We start from the raw sequence: 27354 nt of genomic DNA, 5'->3' as shown, positions 1-27354 counted from the left end.
CACTTTTCCTCTATACCACTCATGGCCATTGTGATGCATTAATGAACCCATGAATGAGTATGGCTTTGTTAAACGTGTCCTCCCTTCTAGAATACAAGGTCCTTGAGGGCAGCAGCTGTGTCTGTCTTGGCTGTAACTGCATCCCCATCACTGCAAAGGGCCCATACTTGAAACAGATCTTTCCTTAGAAAGATATGCTGAGGAGCGCCTACGTGACTCAGTCAGTTAAGCATCTGACTCTTGATTTAGGCTCAGGTCATCATCTTGCGGTTCATGGGTTTGAGCCCTGCTGTTAGCACGGAGCCTGCTTGGGATTCTCTTTCTCTCTCCCTGCCCCTCCTCACTCTCTCTCTCTCTCCCTCTCAAAATCAATTAAATGAACTTGAAAAAATGATACACTGAGGAATTTCTGATATAGGGCTTGAAAGTTTATTCTTCCACAGTTCCCTAATGACAAGAGGGCCTCTTTTGGAAGCTTACTGACAGAGTCCTTACTTAAAAGGAACATCAGTCCTTATTTCAATCCTAAACCTTGTTCTTGGGAGCCAGTCAGGGTTCATTACACTCAAAACAACAGAGTCACATCGACTCACTGAGTAATGAGCATAGCAATGCTCAAAATCATTTTCTCTTCTCTGGTTACGAATAGCATTCCATATATTTTCTTCTCATATGAATAGCATTTCTGGTTCTCAGTATCCAAGAACTTCAAAGTGTAGTACAAAGAAGACCTTGTTTTGGAAAACAACCACCTGAAGACGCTGGGTGACTGCTCAGCTCCCTGCATTCTATAGGTAGGTCAGGACCTTCCCAAACGCTCCGAACTGGTTCATCCTTTGAATCTCCCAGAGGGTCAAGACTAGTGTCAGAGAGGAAGGTTGGATCAGGTCTGTATCCCCAGCCTGCAGGTGGGAGGGGCTGGTCAAACCCCCTTATCAATCCCACGTTCTCAGACAGAGATCCCATGGGCTGACCCACAGAGCAACCACAGAAGGCAGTACTTTCCAGGAGCGGTCAAGCCAGGTCCATCCCCCAGCAGATGGCGCTGACCATCACTTAGAGAGTCCCTTTGGATTTCTCCAAACTAGACTTAAGAATGGCCTCCAGAAACCTCAGCTGCCTGAAAACAGAGACGCTTGCAACTCTTGGGAAGCCAGGGATCAAGTGATAGAGACGTACTTCCACAGTCTGGTGAGAGTCGGACTAAGATGCAAACAGCAGGAAGTCAAACAGTCTGGCTCTCAGAGGCCCTGGGAGGTCATCACCTGATTTTAGGCCAAATACATAGATTATGAGGCAAACAGCAATAAAACCGGCAATGGCATGTTTGGGGGGCACGTTCTCAAATTCTGAATTACTTGCTTCATGAAAACATACACTCCCATAGTCAAAGAAAGCAGCGTTGGGCCGAGAGAAAAGATGCAGGTAACACTTGAACGTTTTTTCAGATCTAGTTAGTTCTTTTTAAACACCCAGCTACCCTGAAGTTGCTGAACCGAATGGACATATTCAGTCATGTTTGATGTTTACCATAGAATACCTGGTTTTCTGCAAAGAACAGCAAACCTCTATCCACGGTGGTTTGAATCGTTTGTGAAAAGGTTGGGAAGGGAGCATTTGGTTGAGTTGGAATTCGAGCATAGCCTGTACCTTCAAAATAATTTTTGTCTGATTCTTCCTTTCTCCTGTCAACATAAAGGACGACATGTTAGAACACAGCAGCAAAGGACCACCACTCAAGAGGGCTTATTAATAGGAGATGCTGCTATCTACAACACAGAGCAAAGCCTGCGCAACATAGCTGTCATGATTTTGTTAAAGAGAAAACATCTTTAGAATGTTAAAATAGCTAGCTGTTTGTCCCGGAGGTGATCTTATACTCTATGGAAATCAAACCCTAGCTCAAAAAAGTTAACAGTTACAGGGCACCTGGGTGGCTCAGTGGGTTAAGCATCTGACTCTTGATTTCAGCTCAGGTCATGATCTCACAGTTGGTGAGATCAAGCCCCGCATGGGGATCTGCGTTAGTGCACAACCTGCTTGGGATTCTCTCTCCCTCCCTATCTCTCTGCCCCTCTCCCATGTGCACATGCTCCCTCTTTCTCTCAAAATAAAAATAAACTTAAAAAAGATATAAATACTTTTAAAAAAGATAATAGTTAAGAGTCTCCTCATAACTGTTTATTTAGGAACTATCTACTTAGCAAGATGTGGCCTTGCAGCTGAAGACTTTGAAATGTAAAAAATTGTTAACTTGAAATATAAGTTTATTCTGAGTAATAAACAGTCTGTCCAAATCCTTTTAACTCTAGGGAAGTCAGGAGTTCAAGACAGCAATTTTCAAAGAGGTCCAGGTGTCAGAGTCATGGTGCCCTTTGCAGACAAATTTTTTTTTTTGCAACATAAATATATAATATTGTGTCTGAATCAGGTACCATCTAATACTGAATATTTTGTGGTAGGAGGCACCAAACATTTAAGAAGGGTTTCTTTTTTTCAAAATGGAGAAAACTCCATAGATCTAGTGTTTTATGCCAATGAAGAAACTTTAGGAGTGGTTTAGCAGTGTGGCACGCAATCATAATTTCAGATCTATTGGCCTAACGCTATCCCTGATATCAACCACATCTTACTGGCCCACTCCCTTATGATATGTAAAATAACTGCAAGTTACCAAAATCACAGTTACAGAGACACTGGTTCCTGGTTTTATTTACCTTCTACAAGGCTCTACCTCAGTTGTGTTGAGATTGAAGGTTTTTTTGAAGTTGTACAAGCTCAGAACATTTTCATTGAGGTCATCCAGTTCAATACAACCTTTGTATGGAGGGAACCTCAGTCTAGCAGGAAGCTAAACAAAGGAAACAGGAAACCTAATTCAATCAGGTCGACCAAGAAACAGTATGAATCCATCACTTTTAACTGTCCCTGTAGCATAGGGGACCTTGGACACAGGGACCCTGGCTTTGCTACTCATCAGATGCCTGACCTTGGGCAAGTTCTTAATCCTCTCTGTCTCAGTTTCCTCATCTGTGAAATGGGAATAGTGATAATGCCTTTAAATAATAATTAATTTAAATTAATATGCTTATATCTAGATCACTACACAGAGGAAGTGCTCGAGAAGTGTTAGCATTTATCCTTGGATATGCTTTAAGCATAGCTAGTTAAATCCATTTCTATATAATGGATAATTAAAATAGAGATGGGGGTCATTATGTCAAATTAAAATTTAAATATTTTCAGTCCGTGAAATAACATTGACACTTACTCTAAAGTCAGATGGGTAACCTCCAACATAAAATACAACATCTTCAGGATCCAGATTGAGGAGGGTGTTGCTATTTCCATTATCCATTTCATGGAATTGGGATATTCCGGGTTTACTGGATGTGGCTTTTTTGGTGTAATTGAGCCTTGCAAACTGATAAATTCTGTTTAAAAATAAATAAAGTATATTTGTAAATTATACAAAAATTGAAGAAGTCAAAGCCAAGATACTGAAAATGGGGTTCAGCAGTACATACCACGGGAGTTTGGCGAGTGTGGGTCAGATTAAGAAAGAGCAGTGGTCAGTGGGACTCGTACCTCTGAAATTTCACCCGGTCCATAACTGCCTCCTGAGTTTCGCTCTCAGTCAAGCTCTGGTCCACTTGGAGTTCAGACTCCTGCTCTCCCAGGTTGTAGACACACGTAAGCCTGCCGTCTACAACCGCCATGCCGATGTAGTCCCTGGAGGCCTGGAGACAGAAAGGCCACCTCAGCGCACTTCACACGCACACTGTGTCTCTGCACTCCCCATCCCAGGAGAGTGTATCTCAAATATCTAATGAGTTTTACATAATAAGCCTTGGGAAGATGGAATGAATGGGGTACCTCCTTGCACAGAATATACAGACAGAACAGTTAAGCAATAATGCCTGCACGCTCTTTGCTCTTGGTTTTTTGCATGCACATATTCACACCCCCATCCACTCAATCTCCAAATATTTGCTAAGCACTTGCTATAAAGATGAACCGGATATGGACTCAGGTCTCCACTAGAGTGTAGTCTGGAAAGGGAGATTGGTCATTTTTGTTCTCCCTGTACTGTGTGAGGATCTTTTAACACTTTGTGCCTGCCTCTGTTACAACAGCTAGAGCCTGTGGGGCGCCTGGGTGGCTCAGTTGGTTAAGCGTCCAACTTCGGCTCAGGTCATGATCTCGCAGTCATTATCTTGTGGTTCATGGGTTCGAGCCCCGTGGCAGGCTCTGTGCTGACAGCTCAGGGCCTGGAGCCTGTTTCAGATTCTGTGTCTCCCTCTCTCTCTGACCCTCCTCTGCTCATGCTGTCTGTCTGTCTGTCTCTCTCGAAATAAATAAAACATTAAAAAAAATTTTTAAAAAATAACAGCTAGAGCTAGAGCTGATACAGGCATCGTCACGGTCAGCTACATACATACCTGTCTTCTCTGTTAGAATAGGGCACCTAGAGTACATGGGACGTTTTCAGATTGTGGAAAAAGGCACACACAACATGAAATTTACATTCAAGACACAATTTTCATTTATCATAAATATAGGGTGTGGCACCCTGGAGGCAGATGGTACAAATCTGTTGAAGGAATAAAGTAATGTGCATCTTGTCACATACAAAGCAGAAAGTCATGTCACAACAAAGCTACAAGTAAAGTACCAACACTTTAAAGCATGAGAGAGTGATTAATAATAGTGTCAATTTTAGGAACCTTTAAATACCACATATGCTAATGACAGCCAACTTTCTAGCTGCCTAGAATTTTCCAGAACCATGTTTCAGACATTTTTTTTTACCCCTAGTCATTATATGCTAAACCAGGCAGTGATTACCTTTTCCTCTGACACTTAAGTTGAAGAAATATACTTAAGAGGGGGGACTAAAAGCTAAAATGAACTGTTCAAAATGCCTGTGGCAGTTGTGATTTAAAGAATTTAAAATTAGAAAGAGATGGGGCACATCTTATTAATTAGGCAGGAGAAGCTTCATTTCACTCTCCACCCATGGTCCCACCCCTGCAGACTTAAGGGTCTGCAGCTGGGCATTCTGAGGACAGGGTCACAGTTTTGAAAGGAATTCCATGAGACCTTGATATTGCTGCCCCGGTTGTGTACAGAGCGGTGCTGATCTTGAACCCCTGGTGTGTACGTGCTCACATGTACACACACGTGTGCCACATGCTGAGCCCAGTGGGCAGGGCCTCTCCCTCAGATAAGGCCAGCAGGTAACAGTGTGCAATTGAGGGGAGGCCCCCCGTGGTGCCATTAGAGCTGGTAGAATGCACTGATGTGTTGCTGAGATTTCTTTCTACTGTGCCAACGGAAGCTGGAAGTTATGACACACTGGTGACATGGGTCTCAAAAACCATACTGTTTCGGGCTACAATTCAACCCACAAATAGCAGCATCCCCCAGGGTGATGGCAGCACGATCATTCCAACAGCACTCCCGGGGAAGCCTGCTGCCAAGTCGTGAGGACACTTAATAGTCCTATGGAGACAGCTGTGGGGCATGAAGATGCCTCCTGCCCACAACCATCACTGACTTACGAGGCATGTGAGAGAGCCAAACTGGAAGCAAATCTCCGGCTTCAGTCAAACCGTCTGAGGCCTGCAGCCCCAGGAACATCTCGACAGACACCTCATGAGAGACTCTGAATCAGAACCATCTGGGTTAAGGTACTCTTGAACATTGTACCATAGAAACAGCATGAAATAATAAATATTTCCTGTTGTTTCGGACCACTAAGTTTAGTGGCCATGCAGCAAGTATATCACCAACATTAAAAAAAAACCCCAAACCATATTGTTTTAAAAATAAGAGAAATGCCAAAGCAATACTTACATCTTTATTCCCGAGGTACATCACGAACATATTCTCAGTACCCCCAGTCTCTCTTGATTCAGGTCTTTGGAGAAACAAAGAAAGAGATGTATATCCTTTCAAGTCATCTAGGTCATTTGGCAGCCGGACTTCAACTCCAGATTTACCATTGAACCTCATGGGGACGGCAACCTGTGAGGGAAAAGAGCTAGAGCACTAGCCATTCTCCTGTGAGGAAAGGGGGTGTGCTCAGAGTGGTAGCCTGGGCCTCTGACGTGAATCCTTTTGGCTCTAGATCAGTTGTTGTGAAAAGAGCAAAGGAGGGTGCATGTCTCTTATAAACTCATGAAGCAAAGGAGGGTACATTCTTATAAACTCATGAAGCCGTTTCAGGGGCTGGGTAATAAAGCATCCATGTTCTTCCTGTTTATCAGCCAAGGGTCTTTGAGTAGTGCATCTAATTCTCTGTGCCAGAAATGAAAATCATCATTATTCTCATAGCTCCAACTAGGAGGTATTCGTGCAGATGAGCTAACGTGTAGAAGCACTTAGCATGGCGCTTGGCGNAAAGTCGGACGCTTAACCGACTAAGCCACCCAGGCGCCCCCAAAAATATTTTTAAAATAAATTCTTGAAGGAATAATTCCCCATGAATATATTACATGTTATGGTTGCATTTGTCAGTCCTTAAAAATGAGTGCCTCAGGGCTCTCTAAAAATAGTGAGCCCAGAAATCAACCACAGTGCCTTTAGGGCAGTGATATTCTGACTTGGCTTCCCAACCCTCTGTCTCCAAATATCTCATAGGGGGCGGATGAAAAAAAGCAAGATGTTTCAGTAATATTATTTTAGGTCAAAACAAATTCTGATAGAGAAGTGGCAGGAATTCAAGTAAATATTGTCAAGTGAAAATAACAAAGGCTGATGAATTTGTGTTCCAATGAAGACAAATTGCTATAATCCTGTGTTTAGATCACCGCCCTTGATGGCAGGAACCATTCCTCCATCCTCAATAAAGGTGGATTCTCTAACTTTCAAGTTATAATAAGAAAGTAGGTGCTGTGCAGTGTCACATTGGCACATTCTGCTCACAGAACCCTTCCTTGAACTTGCAATAACACTTCAGCAGCTGGGGTGTGGAGGAGAACCCTTCTTCCTGCCTGCATAAACTCAGTGGGAGGACACTGCTTCTGGTCTATGACGTTCCAGATCATTTAGGGCATGGAGGTAATGTACACTTTTGAAGGATGACAGGAGGAAGTCAACTTTCACATGCCAAACAACTAAAGGATTAGAGAAAGAAAGACAACCAGTTTCTGTGTAAATAAATGCCTTCCCTTTCTTGAGGACTGTGCTAACTTCTCAAAGAAAGAGCCTTAATCACTGGCAACGTGGGGACACACCTACCTTATTTGCAGCATCTCTGGCCTGCTGAATTAGCTCCCGGATACGGTCCACATTGTCAGAGATGTTGCCCAGTGGCAACAGCTGTTGGTTGATACTTTCAATCTTGCTCAAAAGGTCAGGCAGTTTGTTGGTTAATTTCTTCACTGTTGAGGAGATTACAGAACAGAAATTTATAATTGTGAGTTGATACAGGTTAAATACAAATTTTCTCATTGACGATATTTGTCAAGTGTTACATTTGGGTCCCAACTATTGGACAGGATGACTCAGAGTCAGGGGATACCTTCCCTAAACACATTGTGGATTTTATCCTTCCTAGATATCCAATCATCTTTCTTGACTGCTACAGAAGAAAAGAAGTCTTTATTTTTTTGATTCTTAATATCAGTTGTAATTTAATACCTCATGATTAGGGGACCTAGATCTCCACTCTACAAAAGGGAAAATCAATAGGAATGTTAACGGATGAAAAAAAAAATCCTACCTAGACTTTCTAATAGAATACCCATATTCTTTGAATGTATTATGTGAAGTTGCTTTCTAATATTTTAATTTCTAATTTCAGACTTTATCAGGGAAGAATTTACATAAATTGACCAAAGCACATAACAATGGAAAAAATGGATAATATGTCCTGGCTGAAGAATGCCTGATACCTGAGTTATCTGCGTCAGTGAGAGCCTTGTTGAAGTCTTCACTCTGTGTGCTCCCATAGGTGTCCTTAATTCTTGCCACATCTATTTCAATGGGGCTGAGCCCATCTAGAACCTCATCTGTGATGTCGTTGGCATTTCTGACCATGCTCTTTGCATTGCTGATCATATCACTGATGTCATCTAATGCACACACAAAGAAGGAGGTGTAAATGTCTGAAATGGTCGACAAAAGAAGCCAAGTACAGTGGGTAGGGAGATGCTGACCTCTCTGTATTCCACGGAGGTCATCCCGGATGGCAGTGATATTGGTATTGATCAATCCTTTCTGAACTGTTATAACTTTCAGAGTTTGCTGTAGGTTGTTGAGAGCCGGACTGATTTCTAAAATAAAATAAAGCATCATGAGACAATTACCCTATGGATTTTGATCCTTCATTGGTATTGGTGGCCCCTGAAGTAGCCAGCATCTGCAGAGCTTTGAGCAGACCTGCATCTCAGAGATGCCCACTATATGTGCCTTAGACCCACAGCTCCAGGGACCTCTAGTTACAGAGGCCAGGAGCTTGCCTGAGCCTGTGGTATCAGGCTGCTTGGAAATGCATCATGAAGAAAGGGAGAGGCTTAATCATTTAGGGGCAGTTTAACTTCCATTTTGGTCAGGGCAAATGTCTCTGCTTAGTGAAGGAAAGGGATGTGACTGTCTTATTCGTGGCTGTGTCACAGTGCATTGTCTGGCACTAGTCTGAGCTTTATATTACTCACACTTACTGAATGAATGAATGAATGATGCAGAAAGGATGCCTCTTCAGTTGGAATATAATAAAGGAGTGCTGTTGAGAGAGCCTCATCCAAGCAAATGCACTGGCAAAATAGGCATTGTATGTTTCTGTCCAGTTCCAACTGACACATTTAAGAGGATTCAGGGAAAAGGAAGGAGTTCACAGACATTCCTAGTTGATAACGTTGCCACTTTGAGGTAATGGAAAACGACCAGAGAATGCTTTAAGACCTAAGTGATGATATATGGTTTAAATTATGATTCCAGGACTGATTTAAATAACAATGTAGACAAATATCCTATGATCTCTCTTATATGTGGAATCTAAAAACATTCCCTAAATACAGGGAACCTATTAGTGGTGGCCTGAGCCCCAGGGTGTAAAGGGGATCAAAAGGTAAAAAGAAGCAAGTAGGCAAGCTGGTAGGAAACGAAAGAAAAAAATGTCAATGTAGTTAAGCATCCCAACCCTACTTAAAACACCGATCCTCACCTCTTAGCTCATACTTTGTAAAGGGAAGAGATGTCATACCAGGAAATTTTAATTTCTGCAATTTGCTAATAAGCAAATTGTTCTATGTTAATACGTATTTTTTGTAGGCAATGTTTCATGTACTTAATTTTTAAACATGAAAAAGGATAAATATATTTATTTACTGTCAGAAGGCATCTAATCCCTCAAAAATGCTGATATAGTTTCTTGGCCATCAGTGACCAAAAGAGACCAGAGAAAATCAAGAAACACCATTTTCAGAACACCAGAATTTGGTGAGATGAGATGGTTTAATTGTTTTGTAAAAAAATTAAATACATGGACATTTTCAAAGATAAAATGTATGATTCAAAAATTCCCATGCTTCAAAGTGGTAGTGACTTCTGGTACTTTTACTTACTAGCATTTTAGGACTAAAGAAATGTTGGAGCTCTAGTGACCTGAAACTATTATCTGGGCCTTAAATGAGAAAAACTGGCCCTGCACATAGTTCTATGCTGTGTGAGTTCCCAATGTCATGGTCACTGATCACCTTCACGATTTATGTATATTCATGAGGTTCTAGTTAACTTAGTATATGTTAGAATACGGGGTGGAAACATAAAATCTATCAAATAGACCACGGATCTACAACATATCATCTGCCTTGACACTGAGATTCAAGAAGAGCATGTGCTTCTAGAATTTGCTGCTTCTCCTGGTCTTAACAGGATGTTTTCAAACCCTTGCCTATCTCAGCCTTCCCTTCCTCCCCACCCCCCAAGCCCCAATACCTTGCCGTAGCTTCTTCTGTGTGAGCTTGGCTTCCTTTAATAGTTTATCACTGTCAGAACTCAGGATTTTTGCTTTTCTTGGAAGACCTTCCTTTATCACCGTCTGAAAGCAAAGCATTTATCAGCCTTAAGCATGTAGCATTCCTTTGGAAATGTGGAGTAAGATTTTTTCATCCTACTCTAAAAGCCCTTATTGTTAATCTTTAAAGGATGAGGTTTAAAGGTGAGGGGGAAGTTTAAAAAGACTGTTCCTTAAAGGATACAGTTGGGGCTGTACGCAGGGATGTGTGGTTTGGGGAGGGAGATACTTCCCTGGTGACATACTGACAAATTATGTGATGCTGTCTCAATTGCTCCCTATAGTTTGCACAATACCCTCTTTAATAACAGAAGAAAGAAAAGAGCTGCTTTTAGGTTTTTAGTATTTGGGAGATAAAGGTCTTTAACCTTCCGAGAAGGCCTATCCCCTAATTTTTTGATATTTAATATTTTGTGCTTTATTTTTAGATATGGGAATATTATATGGTACATATAAGATCTCATAGGACTCCAAGACATGCCCAGGTGTTAAGACAAATGACAGGAAATAAATGGTTACCAAATTGTGTACAAAAATCTCCCTCTTCTTTGGGAAATGCCAATACTTAATCAGCCTAAAATCATATCTAGGAAGAAGCAAGATACACCACTCATCTTGGCTTGATGTTGGTATCAGTATAATTTCTATTTGGTTTTACAAATGGCTTTTAAAACTGTGCTACATCTATCAAAACAGTCAGGTAAACACAGAAATGATCCACATTTGAGCAAGTTCAATGACCTTGAGCAAGTTCAAGCCTATTCTATATAATAAGTTCTGATTTAAAACAATGCTTGTTTATATTCCTCAGTGCACATGAAAAGAAAGTGAGACGAGTCATCTCCAGAGTGCATCCAGAAAAGATGCCAGTGCAGGTGCCCACCTGGAGGGCAGACTCAGATGCACTGGTGGCCTTGTCGGCCGCGTCCTCAGCTGCTCTGATGGCATTGAGGATGTTCTCGTAGGCGGTGGCAGCATCTACGGCACAGCGCACCAGCTCATCCCCACTGGCATTCCTCTTGATCCTGGAAGACAGAGTGGGTGAAGGGCTCCAGCAGCCCCTGCCTGCGGCTGAGGGGCCCTTTGCCCTCCCCCCTGCAACCCACCTCTGCCTCCTTGATGAGCCTCCTCATCTGACAAATGGAGACCTGAGCTGGCAAGGATGCATCTGGGAATCACACCCTCAGCACAGCTTGGGTTTGGACCTGGGCCCTGGGTCCTGCCCACCACCCCTCCCCCCCCCCCTTTCTGGGGCCCCAGCTCGGTAGGTAGGTCAGGGAGGCTTTCACAGTAGGCTCCAGCAGTCCCTACAGTTAGACATGGGGGTCACTCACTCCTCCAGCTGCTTTGCCAGCTTCTGTAAAGACTGCGCGTGTGTTTCTGCCTCCACCACCAGAGAGGTTTTGCTGGCTGACTGGGAAAGTTCTCTCACTTTGTCACTTAGTTCACGTCTTTTTTCATTTAAAGTGGCAGCTAGTTTTTCATATTCCTATTTTTTTCAAGTAAACAGAGACAGTGTCACTTTAAGAATGTATATACCATTTTCTCGCACTCTGTCATAAACCTCATGTTCCCAGGACAAGTTCTTTCACTAGTGGCACTGATAACATTTTTCCAAGTTTTACCACCATTTGAACAATTTTCTTAGGGTGGGTGCCCCCTCTGATAAATTTTATAAAAGCACACTGTCATCATTAGCGTAAAGTTGTACTAAACCAAAACCTCTTAATTTTCTGATCCAGAAATAGCGATTATAGAAGATATTTGCAAAATGCCCATGGGGCTGTCGACGTGGTCAACCTTTTATGAGTCCTAAATATGTTCTGCTAATAAAAGCATGCTTGATATTTTAAAAACAGCATTCCAATTTTTTTGTTGTTGTTGTTATCACAATAGTAACATCTGCTCCTAGTGGGCTAATTAAGTAATACATATAGACATACAAGAGGACACATCATTCACACCCCCCATGCCCCAAGGGTATTACTATGTATTACTATGGTAATAACATCTTGGTTGATTTCCTTCCATCTAAAAGACATGTACTGAAGAAAAAAAATACAAGTTAGCCCAGTTCAGAGTTTCCTTGTATCGAATGTTAATGTTCTTCAGTGTTCAGAGAACAAGCCTGCCTCTACCTCCTGGCTTTTCCGCATCAGCTGCAGCTGGGTGTTTGTCTGCAGTAAGGATGAGTCTGCGGTGGTTAGGTACTTGGTGAAATCACTCTGGAGGGAATTCATTTCTTTAACTTGTCTCTGGTGAGAAGAAAAAGAACACCTGTTTGAACTACGTGGTATATGACCAGGGCAACCACACACAAGTCATTTCAGAGTCACAACGTTTTCTGGAAACCGAAAGACCATGCAGGTGACTACAAAGTGCAGGGTAATCAGCTCACTTTGCTGTCTGGGTGTGTTGTCACGGTTTCCCCAAACTACATGCCCGCCAAACAACAGTCCGCACCGTTCGGGAAGCTTTCTAAGCCAGGGGCAACTGGGCGAGTGAGGTGGACAGGTAAGTAAGCTCTGGTTTGTGAGGCCGCATAAGGGATTTTCTGAACAAATCAGCACCAGTCATCATGACGCTCTACATGCATGAGGTTGGAGAGGCACTCCAACGAGAGGGCACATAGGATCTGCGAAGTCAGGCTAGGAGGCGCCAAAGCTCACGCACCCATAAAGTCGGATCATGCTCCCTTCCCTAGGCATCATCAGTGACTTCCAACAGCCGTCTAAAGAGGCTTTGGGAGTTAAGCATATTGCCATCGACTAAGATATTATTTATTTTCTTTGACCAAGTGCTTCTTTTGGGGGGTCAATCCTACATTATTCCACTTTGATCTTACTGTCATTTAAGAACGCCTCACATTTGTGTTGCTGTTTCAGCATACAGTGTGCACCCCTGAAAAAAAATACTATAGAATCTGGAGCTCCAGATTCTGTCTCTGCAGCTTCCACATGAGGCCTTAATCTATTTCCTGTAAGATAATGGCTTAAAATGCCCTTGCCGGTGATTAGGATAATGATGTTTACACAGCTGACACGAAAAGTCAGTTATTTAAGACATATATTATATACTTTGATTTAATTATAACAATATTGGTTTAATTTCTCATCTACTTGGTGACTTGGTGATGCTATTCCTCCAGTACTCCTCCATCAGCCAGGGGAAGGACTAAAGCAATTTGCTCTGCTTTCTCTGTGGTTTAAGTTCACAATCATTTCTAGTGAATAGGGAGTAGGAATAATTTTGGTTTTGCATTTAATCCCTTATTCCCACTTGATTAGCATTTGCTGTACAGACAGGTATGCTCAGGCCAGATGTACAGACAGGTGCCTGGCTCTGCTGCTTTATTAATGATAAAGATCCCTGCCCCCCCTCATCTTTGTCATTAATAAAAGTGTGCAGATTCTGATGGTAAACCCACCTTGATGGATTCCAAAGTCTTCTCGTTTTCTCGGTTGAGGCCAGTGGCCTGCTTTGCTTGGGCAGTTGCCTCTTGTAGTGTGGCACGCAGATCACCGAGTTTGGCTTCGTACTCATTTAAAGCATCCCGTATGTTCTTGACAAGTGCGCTGTTCTCCACTTGGTGGTTTTCAAGCCAGCTCCGTATCCGATTCAGCACTGAAATATATCACTTTTTGTTTTTCACCGGAGAGATGAGTACCTCTAAGCTAAGCTATGAAGACTACTGAGGAAGAAAGGAGCTTCTGCTCATTTCATGGTTTTCCTTGAACTTGCAAGTGAATGAGGAAGGAAACTAACATTTATGATGCACCTGCTGTCTGCATTGCTGTGTGTGCACACATAACTGCATGAAAACAATAATAGCAGGCTCGTGTTTCAGAAATGCAAATGGGGAGCCCGAGAAATTAGGTGACTGATCCAATGTTGCACGACCGATCAGCCTTGGCACTTGAACAAGATCTGCAGAGGATAAAGCACGTGCTCCAAACACTACTATTAACACTACCAACTAACCTACTACTAGCTACTATTACTAACTACTATTAACTGCAAACTCACACTGTTTCCTCAGTCAAAAGCAAAGACTAATATTAAATTTAAACAATACAAATACCAAAAGAAAACTGCTACCATCTGCATATTAACTATTCAGACATCATTTTACCAGAGAAGAAAGAACAGTATTTGAAAAAATATGCACCAGACATATTACTCACAGTTTTGAACTAAGGAGGCATTTTCCCTAAGTAAAACCTTTAGATATGTTCCTTTAATTTCTACTACAGTTTTTGGTTTCGGCAATAGTAGTGTTGATATCAAATTGTGATTTAAGACCCCTGCGCTGGTGAGGTGACCATTAAAATATGATATAATGAGAAAGCTGGATGGAACTGAATGAAGAATAAAAATGCAGTTAAAATGGAAAAGGAGGTGTCAGTGCTGTTATCTTAGGAGAAGAACCTATTTTTTTTTTCTCACATGATGGTAAGATGTTATATTCTACAACCTCTTGGTAGCCTGCAGGAGCTACCCATTCTCACATCATGCTCTAAAAGCCATGTACATTGGGGCACCTGGGTGGCTCAGTCGGTTAAGTGTTGGGCTTCGGCTCAGGTCATGATCTCATGGTTTGTGAGTTTGAGCCCCGCATCGGGCTCTATGCTAACAGCTCAGAGCCTGGAGCCTGCTTCGGATTCTGTGTCTTTCTCTCTGCCCCTCCCTTGCTCACGCTCTGACTCTCTCAAAAATAAGTTAACATTAAAACAAAATTTTTTTTAATAAATAAAAAAAGTTGTGTATGCTGAAATGACTAACCTAGCCACCTGTGACTGGGGACCTGACATAGACTTTGCACAGTGTACCTCACACCCATTATTAGAGTGGGTTGCACGCAAGGATTTGGGAACACGCTTACAGAGCTGAGCCTCTCTTTTGTCTGCTTCTGCTTCTCTCAGGTGCTTTCCAAAGTTGCGGCTCTGGAGCTCTGTCATCATGCGCTGTGCTTCAGCGAACTCTCTGGAAAAATCCCCCGACGGCACATTGTTTCCTTCTCCATCTGTCCCAGAGATCTGCTTCAGGAAAACTAGAAAATATTGAGTAGTTTATTAAACTGGGAATTCTTGGGCTCCAGAAGACTACTAAAAAAAAAAAATTCAGGGATTTTTATGGAAGGTTCATATTAGTTTTTTAGTATCACTACAGGATCTTTTTCATAATGTTGAACTCTTAAGGAGAAATTCTTTCAGGGCGTTGGTCACAGAATAGGCTACGTAATAAAAAAAATAATTAATTGGATTGAGTAACTCCTTACTGTGCACATTCCGGATGACATTTTTAACCTTTGTGTCCAGCTCCTTTGCGCTTTGGGTTGTCTGATCAACATTGCTTTGTAACGTTTGTGCTTTTCTGGAATTTACTTCAACCTATATGAAAAATAAATTGACTAGTAACAAATTATGTTGATGGGGGGGTGTAAACTAACAATATTTTGAGGACAACAACAACAACAAGTTAACATTATTGACCTAACACATTACCTTTTCTTGCAAAGCTTCAAACTCTCGATTCAAATTGCTCAGTTCTTTTTCCAGACCATCCATTTTTAATCCGTGATTTGAAATGGCAGAAAGGTAGTTGAGTAACTGATTCTGAAAGTAAAATGCAAAGTTAATCTCGCATTAGAGCAGGAATTTGGAGTAAGTCCTATCAACTTGGTAATCCTGGTGGTGATATGGAAAGATTCATTTAGCAAGCCCAATGCTGGCCCACAGGAAATGATTTGATTCTTTGAAATCAGCTACTTGAAGAATCTACTTTCTGCTGGGAGTTGTGATATGGTTCTAAAATAAAATTATAAACATAAAAAGACAAGAGATACTTTTCTTGAGTCAGTAACTGAATCTCATAGAAATGAAGAAATGAGGATACCTCTTACCTGATGTATTATTTTCTAGACTCTACAAAACACTCAGTTTTTTAACCCATATTTAACATTATAAGACTAAAAGCAGTGCCTGAGGCTAATTCAGTGAAGGAACCATTAGATTCGAAGAATTTTGCAGCAGGAAGGGAACTAAGAGCTCATTTAATTGAATGCTTTCATATTACAAATGAAAAAACAGAAGCCCAAAGAAGTTGGGTGACTTGTGCACCCCATGGCTTGCAGAGATGATCACTGATTGATTAAGGATCAGAATCCAGGTCCCCTGTTTTTTTGGGGGGTACTAAACTGTTTCCTTACTTTTAGAGGGTGACATTCCTGTGTATAATATCTAAAGTAGTAATTATTTTCTAATTTTTTGGGAAAAAAGCCTTGTTAAAACCTTGAAGAAATTTACAGGAAGAAGCTGTACTATTATCTCTACTTGCATGCAAGAGAGCCAGGATTGGGGGGGGAGGGGGAAACACAGGCTTTACAGCTTAGGTGCAAACACTAGGTCTGCAGCTTTGTAGATGAGCCTCGCTGAGTTTTATCTCCATCGGTAAATTGGGGATTCTAATAATAATTAAGCTGCTGGGTTGTTCGCATGGTATTATCAAGTGTCATGTACACATGAACATTCAAAAAATGTTATTTCCCTTCTCATACTTATTCCTGGTGAGTTTTCACAGAGTATGTGTGATCTAGCAAGAAGACAGTTCTATTTTAATTATTTAATTTAATTTTTTATAGTTTATTGTCAAGTTGGTTTACATATAACACTCAGTGCTCATCCCAACTATTTTAATTTTAACATAGGAAAGGGGCGCCTGGGTGGCTTAGTCGGTTAAGCGTCCGACTTTCGCTTGGGTCATGATCTCGCGGTTCGTGGGTTCGAGCCCCGCGTCGGGCTCTGTGCTGACTGCCAGCTCAGAGCCTGGAGCCTGTTTCAGAGTCTGTGACTCCCTCCCTCTCTCTAACCCTCCCCTGCTCACGCTGTCTCTCTCTCTCTCTCTCCTAGAAATAAATAAAACATTAAAAAAATAATAACATAGGAAAACGGAGGCACGTCATTCTATAGATGTTAGTAGAAAACATACAGTAGGTAAAGCATATGGTCTTTGTAATTTGAGCTAGAACCACCATGCGCGAGCTGTGCGATAGGAGGCAAGTTACTTAGCTTTAACATACCTGCTAAATTAAAATAACACTGTTTTCCTCATAGCATGCTGCAAGACTTCAATAAAGCGCTGAGCACAGAGCCTGGCACATCGGACAGCTACTGAGATGCCGGCTGCCCGCCCTTTACCGAAGAAATGCAGGGTTATATTCATGACATCAGAGTAACTCCAGTGGCTACTTCTTCTCTCAGAACATAATGGCTTTTTTCCTCTCCATATTAAGAGCCTGTAAATTGTGGACTAAACTTTACCCTGATGGGATGGAAAAGAGCCATTTTTCTAGTATTATTTTTTGCTATATAAAGTTCACTCTTGAACAACGCTGGTATGAACTGCCTGTGTCCACTTATACAGGGATATTTTTTTCCAATAAATATGTTGGAAGATCTTTTGGAGATTTGCAACAATTTAAAAAAAAAAAAAACTAAAAGAAGGACCAGGTAGCCGAGTAATACCAAAAAATTAGAAAAATTAGGTATTATTGTAAGAATACAGTATATAACACATACACAAAATATGTGTTAACTATTTATGCTACTGGTAAGGCTCCTGGTCAATAGTAGCCTATTAGGAGTCCAAAGTTATATGCAGATTTTCAACCATGCAGGGGGTCGATGGCCCTCACCCCCATGTTGTTCAAGGGTCAACTGTGTACTTAGCCATATAAGCACTCATAGGTTTGGAATCAGCCCTCATTATAAGAGCACTTATGGTTGCCTCTTTTGGATGTCTTTTGTATTGTTATCTGTCTCTTCCCAATGTTTGCAGGTTAATATTGTCCCCTCTTCTGCCTGCACTCTCTGAGCCCTAACCAGTGATCTTATGGTCATCAGTGCTCCCACCCTAGATCCTCTAGTCCAGAACCAGGTCTTATTTTGGCAGCTAAGGACTTGCACAATATGGTCATGTTGAGGATGTCACATTTCAGTAAGATACTGGTTTATGGATCATGTCCAGGTCTTGCTTGCAAGGTTGTAGATTCTCTAGTTTCTCATATACTCACTGATCAACAATGAGCACTGGGCAGTTTCAAGACCGTTTTTCAGCCTCCCTTCACAGGCAGAAGTGAGCCTGACTCTGGCCCTGGGAGCCTGACTCTGGCCCTGTGGACTTAGCTCTATTACTTCTCCTCTTGGATATCCTCTTGGCCAACTTCTTTCCAAACGCACATAGAATACTCCCCCAAATGAACCGCAATCTGGGCTATGAAACAAACCTCAACACATTTTTTAAAACTGGAGTCATAGACAGCGTGCCTGGGTGGCTCAGTCGATTAAGCAACCAACTTCGGCTCAGGTCACAATCTCATTGTTTGTGGGTTCAAGCCCTGTGTCAGGCTCTGTGCTGACAACTAGCTCAGAACCTGGAGCCTGCTTCAGATTCTGTGTCTCTTCTCTCTCTTTCCCTTCCCCACTCATACCCTGTCTCTCTCTCAAAAATAAACATTAATTTTTTTCTAAACTGGAGTCATATAAAGTGTGCTCTCTGACTACAACAGAACTGAGTGAGAAATCAATAACAAGAGGTTATTTGGAAAACATACAGTCTGGAAATTAAACAACACAATTCTAAATATTCAGGGGTCAAAGATATGTCTCAATGAAATAAGAAAATCTTTTGAACTGTATAAAAATGAAAGCACAACAATTCAAAATGTGTGGAATACAGCTAAAGTAGTACATTGGGGAAAATTCATAGCATGAAATGCTTAGAAACAAGGAAAATGTTTGAATCAGTAAGATAAGCTTTCATCTTAAGAAACTAGAAAATGAATAGTGAATTAAACCCAAAGCAAGCAGAAGGAAGAAAGAATATGAGTAACAACAGAAATCAATGATACTGAAAATAGAAAAACAATGGAAAAATCAATAAAATAAGATCAGTAAAACTCATATACCTCTAGCCAGAATAATCAAGAAAAAAGAGATATAAATTACCAATATCAAGAATGGATGACAGGATATTTATTAATACAAATTTTGCAGGTATTAAACGCATAATAAGAAAAAACTATGAACAATTTTATGTCAATAGATTTGAGAATTTAGATAAAATGGAAAAAGTATTTGAAAGGCACAAATTACCAAATATCACTCAAGAAGAAACAGATAACTCCAATAGTCCTATATCTATTTAAAAAAAATTTTTTAATGTTTTATTTATTTGTGAGAGAGAGAGAGAGAGAGAGACAGTGTGAGCAGGGGAGGGGCAGAGAGAGAGGGAGACAGAATCCAAAGCAGGCTCCAGGCTCTGAGCTAGCTGTCAGCACAGAGCCCAACTCGGGGCTCGAACCCCTAGCTGTGAGATCATGACCTGAGCCAAAGTCAGACGCTTAACAGACTGAGCCACCCAGGCGCCCCTTTTTTAAAGACTGAACTTATGATTTATTATTTTTAAAAATCCACAAACAAAAAATCTTCCTACAAAGAAAACCTCAGGCCCACATGGCTTCACTGGAAAATTCCATCATTTAGAGAGTTAATACCAATTTAATATAAATCTGTTCTGACTCTTTTGAATGCAAGATACTTAGTTAAGGGTTCTAAAAGAAAAATTATCCCAGAAACATTCAGTAAGTAAAGAATGTTCTTGGAGCACCTGGGTGGCTCAGTGGGTTAAGCATTTGACACTTGATCTTGGCTCAGGTCATGATCTCATGATTTGCGAGTTCAAGTCCCACATCGGGCTTTTGCACTGACAGTGTGGAGACTGTTTGGGATTCTCTCTCTCCCTCTCTCTGACCCTCCCCTGCTTGTGCTTTCTCTCTCTCTTTCTCAAAATAAATAAATAAACTTAAAAAAAAGAAGGTTCACTTAGAGTATTAGTTTTATATGTTCACTAGTATTTTCCAACAGTAAAAACCTAGTCCTCATATGGATCAGTAAAAGCCTTAAATGGAATCAACCCCTCTGTCTCCTACTTGAGGGGTATCCATTCCTGCAGCATCTATTCCCCAAGTATCTATTCTGGACCCAGCCCTGTGCTGGGTACGCAGGGTATTTACCCTCAGGTCCTTGGTCTGGGTCTCCAAGTGCTTCATCTGCTCCAGAGTGCCAGTGCTGGCGGTCAGGCCCTGCAGCTGAGACTTGACCAGGCGGAGCTCGTCGCCCATGGTGGCCAGGTCATTCAAGAGTGTCATCACACAGCTGTCACAATCTGTAGGGGCCACAGTCAAAGGTGAATGTGCTGTGGGTTGGAGCCATAAGAATGGAAACAGAACACAAGGGCTTACAGCCCTTAGATCACCACAGGCAAAACTCATAATCCTGGACTTCTCAGGGAGGGACATTCTGCCCAAGAGAGATCTCTGGACATGAAGCATTTTAAAAAGAAGCGGTAGAGTGGGGGAAGTGGGCAAAAGGGATCAAAAGCTACAAACTTCCAGGTATAAGAAAAATAAGTCCTGGGGATGTAATGTACAGCATGGTAACCATAGTTAACAACACTGTATTGTATATTTGAAAGCTGCTAAGACAGTCTGCCTTAAAATCACTAGAAAAACACTGTAACTATGTGAAGTCATGGCTCTTAACTGACTTACTGTAATAACCAATTTGCAATAGATACATATATCAACTCCTTATGTTGTGCACTTTAATACAACACTTCATGTCAGTTATATCTCAATAAAATTGGGAAAAAATGGTGATTCTATGCAACTTGTTACTTACTTTGTATGTGCAAAAATAGTAATAAATAGCTTTTATTTACTGAGAGCTTGCTATTTGCCAGGCACTGTGGTAAGGGATTTATAAGCATTTCACCAGCAACTCTGTGAGGTACATATAGTTATAATGTCCATTTTACAAATGATGAAACTGAGGCTTGGAGAAGTCCAGCCACTTGCCCAAGGTCATAAAGCTGTGAGTTGACAGAGGCTGGGCTTGACTGTAAGAAGTCCTCTCCCTCCCACCTCCCACCATGGCTTTCCCAGCCTGGAAAGTACACATCCCAGCATGAGGCTCACATATCTTAAACTAAACCCCACCAGCTGGAGAAGTGGGGGATAGGCTTTCTTTTCTCACCATCACATTCTTCTCCAGGGCCACCATCTTGGGGCTCTTGGTCTATGCAGTCTGAAACAAGGAATAACCAAAGCAGCTATTGTTATTAAACCTCCTCTTCATCTGTTTTTTAATTTGGCTTTCAGGAAAACTAGTTTGGGAAGATTTTAGTCACCCAACTATCTGACATCGCTGGCTCTTCCCCCCTTCCCTCCTTACCTGTTGCCATTGTTCAGGAAGCCTTCCCATCTCTTACCAGTCTTGCTACAGGAACTTCTCTCATGACCCCCCCGACTGTATATTCAGTTTCTTCTCTATATAAGGTAATGATATTCTTATCGAATTAAAACCCCCTTATCGTTAGTGGGAAGGCTTTCTTCATTTGATAGCTTCCTATACAACTGTTGACCTCTTTTCCGGTGTCATTCAAGAACATTCAGTAAACATTTATTGAGCACCTTTGAGCACCCACTGTGTGCCCTGGCTTTGTGCCATGTACAGGAAACACCGAGCTAGGAAGACAAAAATCCCTGCTGTCCTATAGTTTACTGGCCCCACAGAGGAAGTAGGTAAATCACACAACAGTGTGACAGATGCTGAGAGAGAGAGATGCACACGATGTTAGTGGACCCACACTGCCAATTACCACAGATATGAGCTAGACCTTGAAGTTCTCAACTATAGTCAAGAAAGCCTACTGATCTTCCTTGGACATTCTTTACCGTTTCCATTTCTACTCTTTTCCCTACACCATGCATCTTTGCAATGAAAGGCCCTCTCCCTTCCCTCTAGAAAAATAATCTAATTTCACCACAGGATATCACAAAGCTTGAAATCTTCTTAGACATGTACAAGGAGGCTTTCACATTTTGTCTTCTCAGCGGCAGGCAATATTCCACACTTTGTGTGTATATACATATACTTTAAACCACATTTACTTTTGATTGTAACATAAATAATACAAGTTCACTATGGAAATTTTGGGAAAATCAGAAAAATAATATAAAAACATCACCCTTGATACCACCACTCAAAGACAATCAGTGTCTCTTTTCTATATATTTGTAGATATTTTAATTTATTATATATAATCATAGGTTTTTCTTACTCATCTTTTTTTTTTTTTGAGAGAGAGAGAGAGATAGAGAGTGCATGCATGCAAGTGGGGTTAGGGTGGGAGTGGGATACGGAGAGAGAGGGAGAGAGACAGAATCTTAAGCAGGCTCTATATTCCATGCAGAGCCTGACACAGGGATCAAGCCCACGACCCTGGGTTCATGACCTGAGTGGATATCAAGAGTCAGATGCTTATCCAACTGAGCCACCCAGGTGGCCTACTCATCTTTTTTTTAATTACTCATTCTTATGTGTATGGATAGCTATGTCACTTTTATTTCCTCAATTAAGCTGTAAATTCCCTACGACAAGGAAATAGTTTTATTTTCTTCACAATCTTTCACAGCTCCTTGAATAGTCCAGCAGGGGGACTTGCCTCATGTGGGTGATTGATTTATCAGTGCATTTTCTCAACAGGTTTTAATTTTGACCACCAAGGAATCTGTATGCTTTAATGAAAATAAAAAGAATGAAAAAGAGGGGAAAAAAGCTCACAGAAACAAAGTCTCATGCGTGAGCATTTTCTTCCATTTTGGGAACAAACAGTTACCATCCTTATTTCAGGTTTTGTTGTTGTTAGAGTAGGAGAAAAAGAGGGTTGTAAAGATATTCATCTCATGAACATGCTGTGCGTGATGGTGAAGCTTCTCCTCGAAGGCCTCCATTCACAGAACTCATGTTTTTCTAAAACAGTCTTTTTCATCTTTAAACACAGGACACTTCTTCCTTAGGATGATTTAACATAGACCTCCCTCTAGCTCCCATTCCTTGGGTTCTACCTCTTGTGTCACATAGAACAAGATGGACCCTTCTACACATCAATCAGCGTCTCAAATACATCCTTTCCAAGTCTTCTTTCCACTGTTCTGGTTTGTCAATCCTTCATGTGACAAGGTTCAAAGTGTTTTCAATATCTCAATTTCTTTCTGAACAACTGCAGCTTGTCTATTGTCTTCTAGAAACAGAGCCCCACATGAAGATGTATATGAGCAGCATGCCAGGGAATGGAGGACCACCTGGTTTTAGACTCCAGAACTCACTGCAGATTGTATGAGGTATCCTAGGGGTCATATTACTCTCCTGGGCAGTACTGACCTCGCTGCTGACTAAAGCCTTAGTCTTTTTCATCTGGTGCTACTAAGTCACATCTCACTTGTCACACACTTATTTTTATGCCATTCAACTATAGAACCGGCACTTATCCCTAACATCATGTTGTCTTGTTAGAACTGGCCCATTATTCTAGACTCTTGAGTCCCTTAAGTATTCTAAATGTGCCATAGGAGGCATTTTCTATCTCTCCCAACTTTGTGTCATCTGACAATTGGGTGGGCATGCCTTCTACATTTCCATTCAGGACAACAGTATTGAACAAGATGGAGCCAAGGATTAAGGCCCAGCGCATGTCAGAAGATACCTCATTCTAGACTGATGATAGAATACTCTGTGTTCCTATGGGAATTGTCACTTGACCAGATCAAATCTATACATTCAGGGTGTTGTTCTTCATCTTGTCCATAAGTATAATATTAGAGATTTTATCTAAGGTTTGGCATTACACTATATCTGTGGTATTTTCTAGATAAATCTCATTAATATTCTTTGAGGAAGAAGGAAGAAAATTGTGTTCCTTTTCCTTCCAAGTTGCTCCTAATGAACCCACACTAATGCCTAGTGATTCTTTTCCTTGGTATGTGAAATCCATCCCAGCTATGCCACCCACATCTCAGACATGTATTGATATTCAAGAAAGAATACGTTGACCTCTTCAGATACACACACGAAGAAAACTGGTGTGATGACAACCTTATGTCAAGAAAGATTTGAGCAGAATCACAAAAGTAGGACCCGAGGTTATTTTGACTATAATTACTTGACTTTTAAAAGCAATTTATCTTTTTTTTTTTTTTAAAGAACCAATTGGCAAAGAACCAATGAGGCTCACTGTGTCTTTATGTAGCTCTCCATATTTGTGCATGCTCACATATAATCCTACTTACAGTCATTTTATTTACAAACAACCCCAGTTAAAACTTGTATATTCTTACAGTTCATTCTGTGTGCCCAGATGCTTTCTTAAAAAAAAAAAGTAGATTGCTGTTTTATTTTCTGTTTTGGCTCATTTTCTCATCTAGTAGAAGGTTAGCAACATCTTTCCATTGCAGTAAGCATTTCCCTGCTAATATCATGTCAGAACCAAGAAGTTCTGTAATCTACTGCTGGTCTTTGAAATAGTTTTACTCTTTTCTGCTCAAAGCAGCACTAAAAGTAAATCCTTGCAGCGAATTATTTGGGTGCATAAATCCTCAAGATATAATTACTAGAAGCGGATCCCTTGGATCTAAGGATAGGTGCAGTTGATAGGATAGGTGATAGTACCACCACCTGGGTGGTACAGTCAGTTAAGCAGCCAACTCTTGATTGTGGCTTAGGTCACGACCTCACAGTTCCGTGAGTTCGAGCCCTGCAATCAGGCTCTGTGCTCACAGTGAGGAGCCTGCTGTGGGCCTTCTCTCTCTGTCCCTCCCCTCATCTCTTCTTGCACTCTTGCTGTCAAAAATAAATAAACGTTAAAAATTTTTTTTTAAAACACCCTACTTGAGGTAAGTTACTCACTAAACTATAAATAAATACTACCTAAGCATTTCCAAGGTTGTCATAACATCTGTTGGCTGGAACTGGGTATTATGCTTCCTGAAGATATTTGCCTGGGTTCTTGGCCTGCTATTTCATATCAGATTGATAAATGCAGGTTAACAAAGATGTGAGTCTCTCTTACCTCCAGTCAAGGGGTGACAGGTGCCCAACTGGCCATTATTGTTACAGTTGCATGGCTGGCAGCTACCTCCAAGCTTCTGGGGATTCCCAAAATATCCGGGTGCACACCTACGCAAAATAAAGAGAAAAAGGAGAAGCACTCAAAGAACTAATCATTTCTTCCATCCAATTTTCTCCATCTTCAAACTCTCCGTTTGGGCCATCGTAACCCTAAATGGGTAAGGCTGATTTGTGAGAGTGTGTCTCAATGCAGAGATATTTATAGCTTGGATGAGAACAGAGAAAGTAGGAGGCAGGCAGAGGTTGCTCCCCTCTCATCGACACCAGGATGACAAAATCCTCAGTTACCTGTATCACCAAATGGCAGATGAACAAAATGCACACAGGAGCCAGTGGTTTGACCATTAATGAAAGTCAGGGGTGGACGAATTTTATGCAAGAGTTATGTTCCTGAAGATACCACACAATTAAATATTGCTTAATGTTTGGCTAATTTCCTCAAAGAAAATTTTAAGGTAAAATTCATAGGATTTTCAATTTGTTCATCAATGGGGATTTTATGAATATTGCCTATTGAACTCTTTTAAGCCTGCATAATTCCCATTTGCACTAATTGCTGCAGGGCTGTATTTAATGAGCCTCAACAACGGAGGGTAGTTACAACGCCTATCCTATTGGCTGAGAGCCTTTATTATTCTAGATAATTTAGTGATGAGAACTCTGTTCCTTATTTTAGAGGACATTTCCTTGATTCTGAATTCCTATTTAAAAAACAAACAACAAAACAGACACATGTTAATGTTTTTGGAATTAGGAGGTAAACTAAAATAATTTTTTTCTTTTTTAAATTTTTTTAAATTACGTTTGTTTATTTTCAGAGAGAGAGAGAGAGACAAAGTGCGAGTGGTGGAAGGGCAGAGAGAGAGGGAGACAGAATCTGAAGCAGGCTCCATGTTCTGAGCTGTCAGCACAGAACCCGATGTGGGGCTCGAACCCATGAGTGTGAGATCATGACTTGAGCTGAAGTCAGACGCTCAACCGATTGAGCCACCCAGGTGCCCCTAAAATATTTGTCTAAAGTTCCATTCTCACGCTACCCTTCCCCCAAATTGTCATTAACTCAAAGTGTGTGTGGTGTCTTCTCTTCTATGGAATTGAAAGAATCAAGAAAATGTGGTATCTGACTCTCTTCCTCAAATTTAAGCTTTGCATCACAGAATTGTTAGGTAATTTATATAGGCTTTGCCAATGGCAATATGGTGCAAAGCACACGGGCTTTATTAGGAAGACCTGGCTGGATCCCTGCCTCCTTGGGCTGTTATCTTAACCTTTCAAGCTTCAGTTTCTTCATCTACATCTCCTTGAAAATGTAAACTTGGGACACCTGGGTGGCTCAGCTGGTTAAGCATCCAACTTCAGCTCAGGTTATGATCTCCCAATTCATGAGTTCAAGCCCTGCATTGGGCTCTGTGCTAATAGCTCAGAGCCTGGAGCCTGCTTCTGACTCCTTGTCTCCCTCTCTCTCTGCCCCTCCCTCTCTCACACTGTCTCTCAAAAATAAATAAACATTGAAAACAAAATAAAAAAAAAAAGAGTAAACTCCACAGGGCATAGATTCTTTGGCTGATATATCCCTGCATGCAGGCGAGTGCCTGGGCCTATATTAGGTGCCAAATAAGAATATGCAGGATGAATAAATGAGTAATTGCACTATCAATACCTAGTTTGGTCAATGAATATGAGATAAAAAATAATGTAGTGAAGAATCTAATATAATGCCTGGACATAACAGACACTCAATAAAAGTTAGCTACCAGTTTAAGACATGATGAAATATTCATACACACCTACACACACACATATATATTCACATCTATGTATAATTGGCATCATTTGGAATTATTACATTTCAGAAAGTGGATAGGAAGCAGAAACCCCATGTCTTCCTTAATTATCAGGAAGGTAACTACGCTAAGGTAGCTTATCTAAATCTACTAAGCAAGTTGGCATAAGGCTTTACTTTATGTGACTGGCCCCATATTCTACTTAATGAACTATGCTATATGCAAAAGATCTAGGTTTTAAATGCTTTATTTTTAGATATGTCACCTATATCTAAACTTTCCATGTAAAGGATGCATAATTACAAAACACTTTATATTAAAGTCACATAAATATTTAGGAAGGTTGATTCCACTTCTTCCTTTTTCTTGCAAAAAGCATTACTTACTGATTACAGAAATAACCGGTACCCTTATTCTCATTTTTAGGTAGTGTCCAAACACAATGGACTGAAGTGAAACTTCCTGATTTCATAGATGATGTTGGTACAACAAATAAAGAGCAGAGAACATGGTTGTCTGG

At 41.0% G+C, this 27354-nt stretch overlaps 1 protein-coding gene across 2 annotated transcripts in view; it reads right to left on the bottom strand.

Moving 5' to 3' along the window:
- Nucleotides 1-27354, bottom strand: part of LAMA3 (laminin subunit alpha 3) — a 263483-nt gene that overhangs the window by 35564 nt on the left and 200565 nt on the right. For both annotated transcript variants that reach the window (XM_077778240.1, XM_077778241.1), the window contains 19 exons: nucleotides 24992-25098; nucleotides 21118-21168; nucleotides 20097-20248; nucleotides 15529-15639; nucleotides 15303-15414; nucleotides 14907-15074; nucleotides 13452-13648; nucleotides 12163-12279; nucleotides 11359-11513; nucleotides 10908-11049; nucleotides 9946-10048; nucleotides 8166-8282; nucleotides 7902-8081; nucleotides 7246-7388; nucleotides 5860-6030; nucleotides 3589-3740; nucleotides 3272-3434; nucleotides 2718-2851; nucleotides 1541-1685 (listed from right to left, as the gene is read on the bottom strand). In XM_077778240.1, coding sequence (XP_077634366.1) covers nucleotides 1541-1685; nucleotides 2718-2851; nucleotides 3272-3434; nucleotides 3589-3740; nucleotides 5860-6030; nucleotides 7246-7388; nucleotides 7902-8081; nucleotides 8166-8282; nucleotides 9946-10048; nucleotides 10908-11049; nucleotides 11359-11513; nucleotides 12163-12279; nucleotides 13452-13648; nucleotides 14907-15074; nucleotides 15303-15414; nucleotides 15529-15639; nucleotides 20097-20248; nucleotides 21118-21168; nucleotides 24992-25098 — 2620 coding nt within the window. The remainder of the gene's footprint in view (nucleotides 1-1540; nucleotides 1686-2717; nucleotides 2852-3271; nucleotides 3435-3588; nucleotides 3741-5859; nucleotides 6031-7245; nucleotides 7389-7901; nucleotides 8082-8165; nucleotides 8283-9945; nucleotides 10049-10907; nucleotides 11050-11358; nucleotides 11514-12162; nucleotides 12280-13451; nucleotides 13649-14906; nucleotides 15075-15302; nucleotides 15415-15528; nucleotides 15640-20096; nucleotides 20249-21117; nucleotides 21169-24991; nucleotides 25099-27354) is intronic.

Source organism: Crocuta crocuta, unplaced genomic scaffold (genome assembly GCF_008692635.1).
Source record: "Crocuta crocuta isolate KB4526 unplaced genomic scaffold, BGI_CrCroc_1.0 scaffold26, whole genome shotgun sequence".
NCBI classification, from domain to species: domain Eukaryota; kingdom Metazoa; phylum Chordata; class Mammalia; order Carnivora; family Hyaenidae; genus Crocuta; species Crocuta crocuta.
This window is presented reverse-complemented; position numbering and strand designations above follow the sequence as displayed.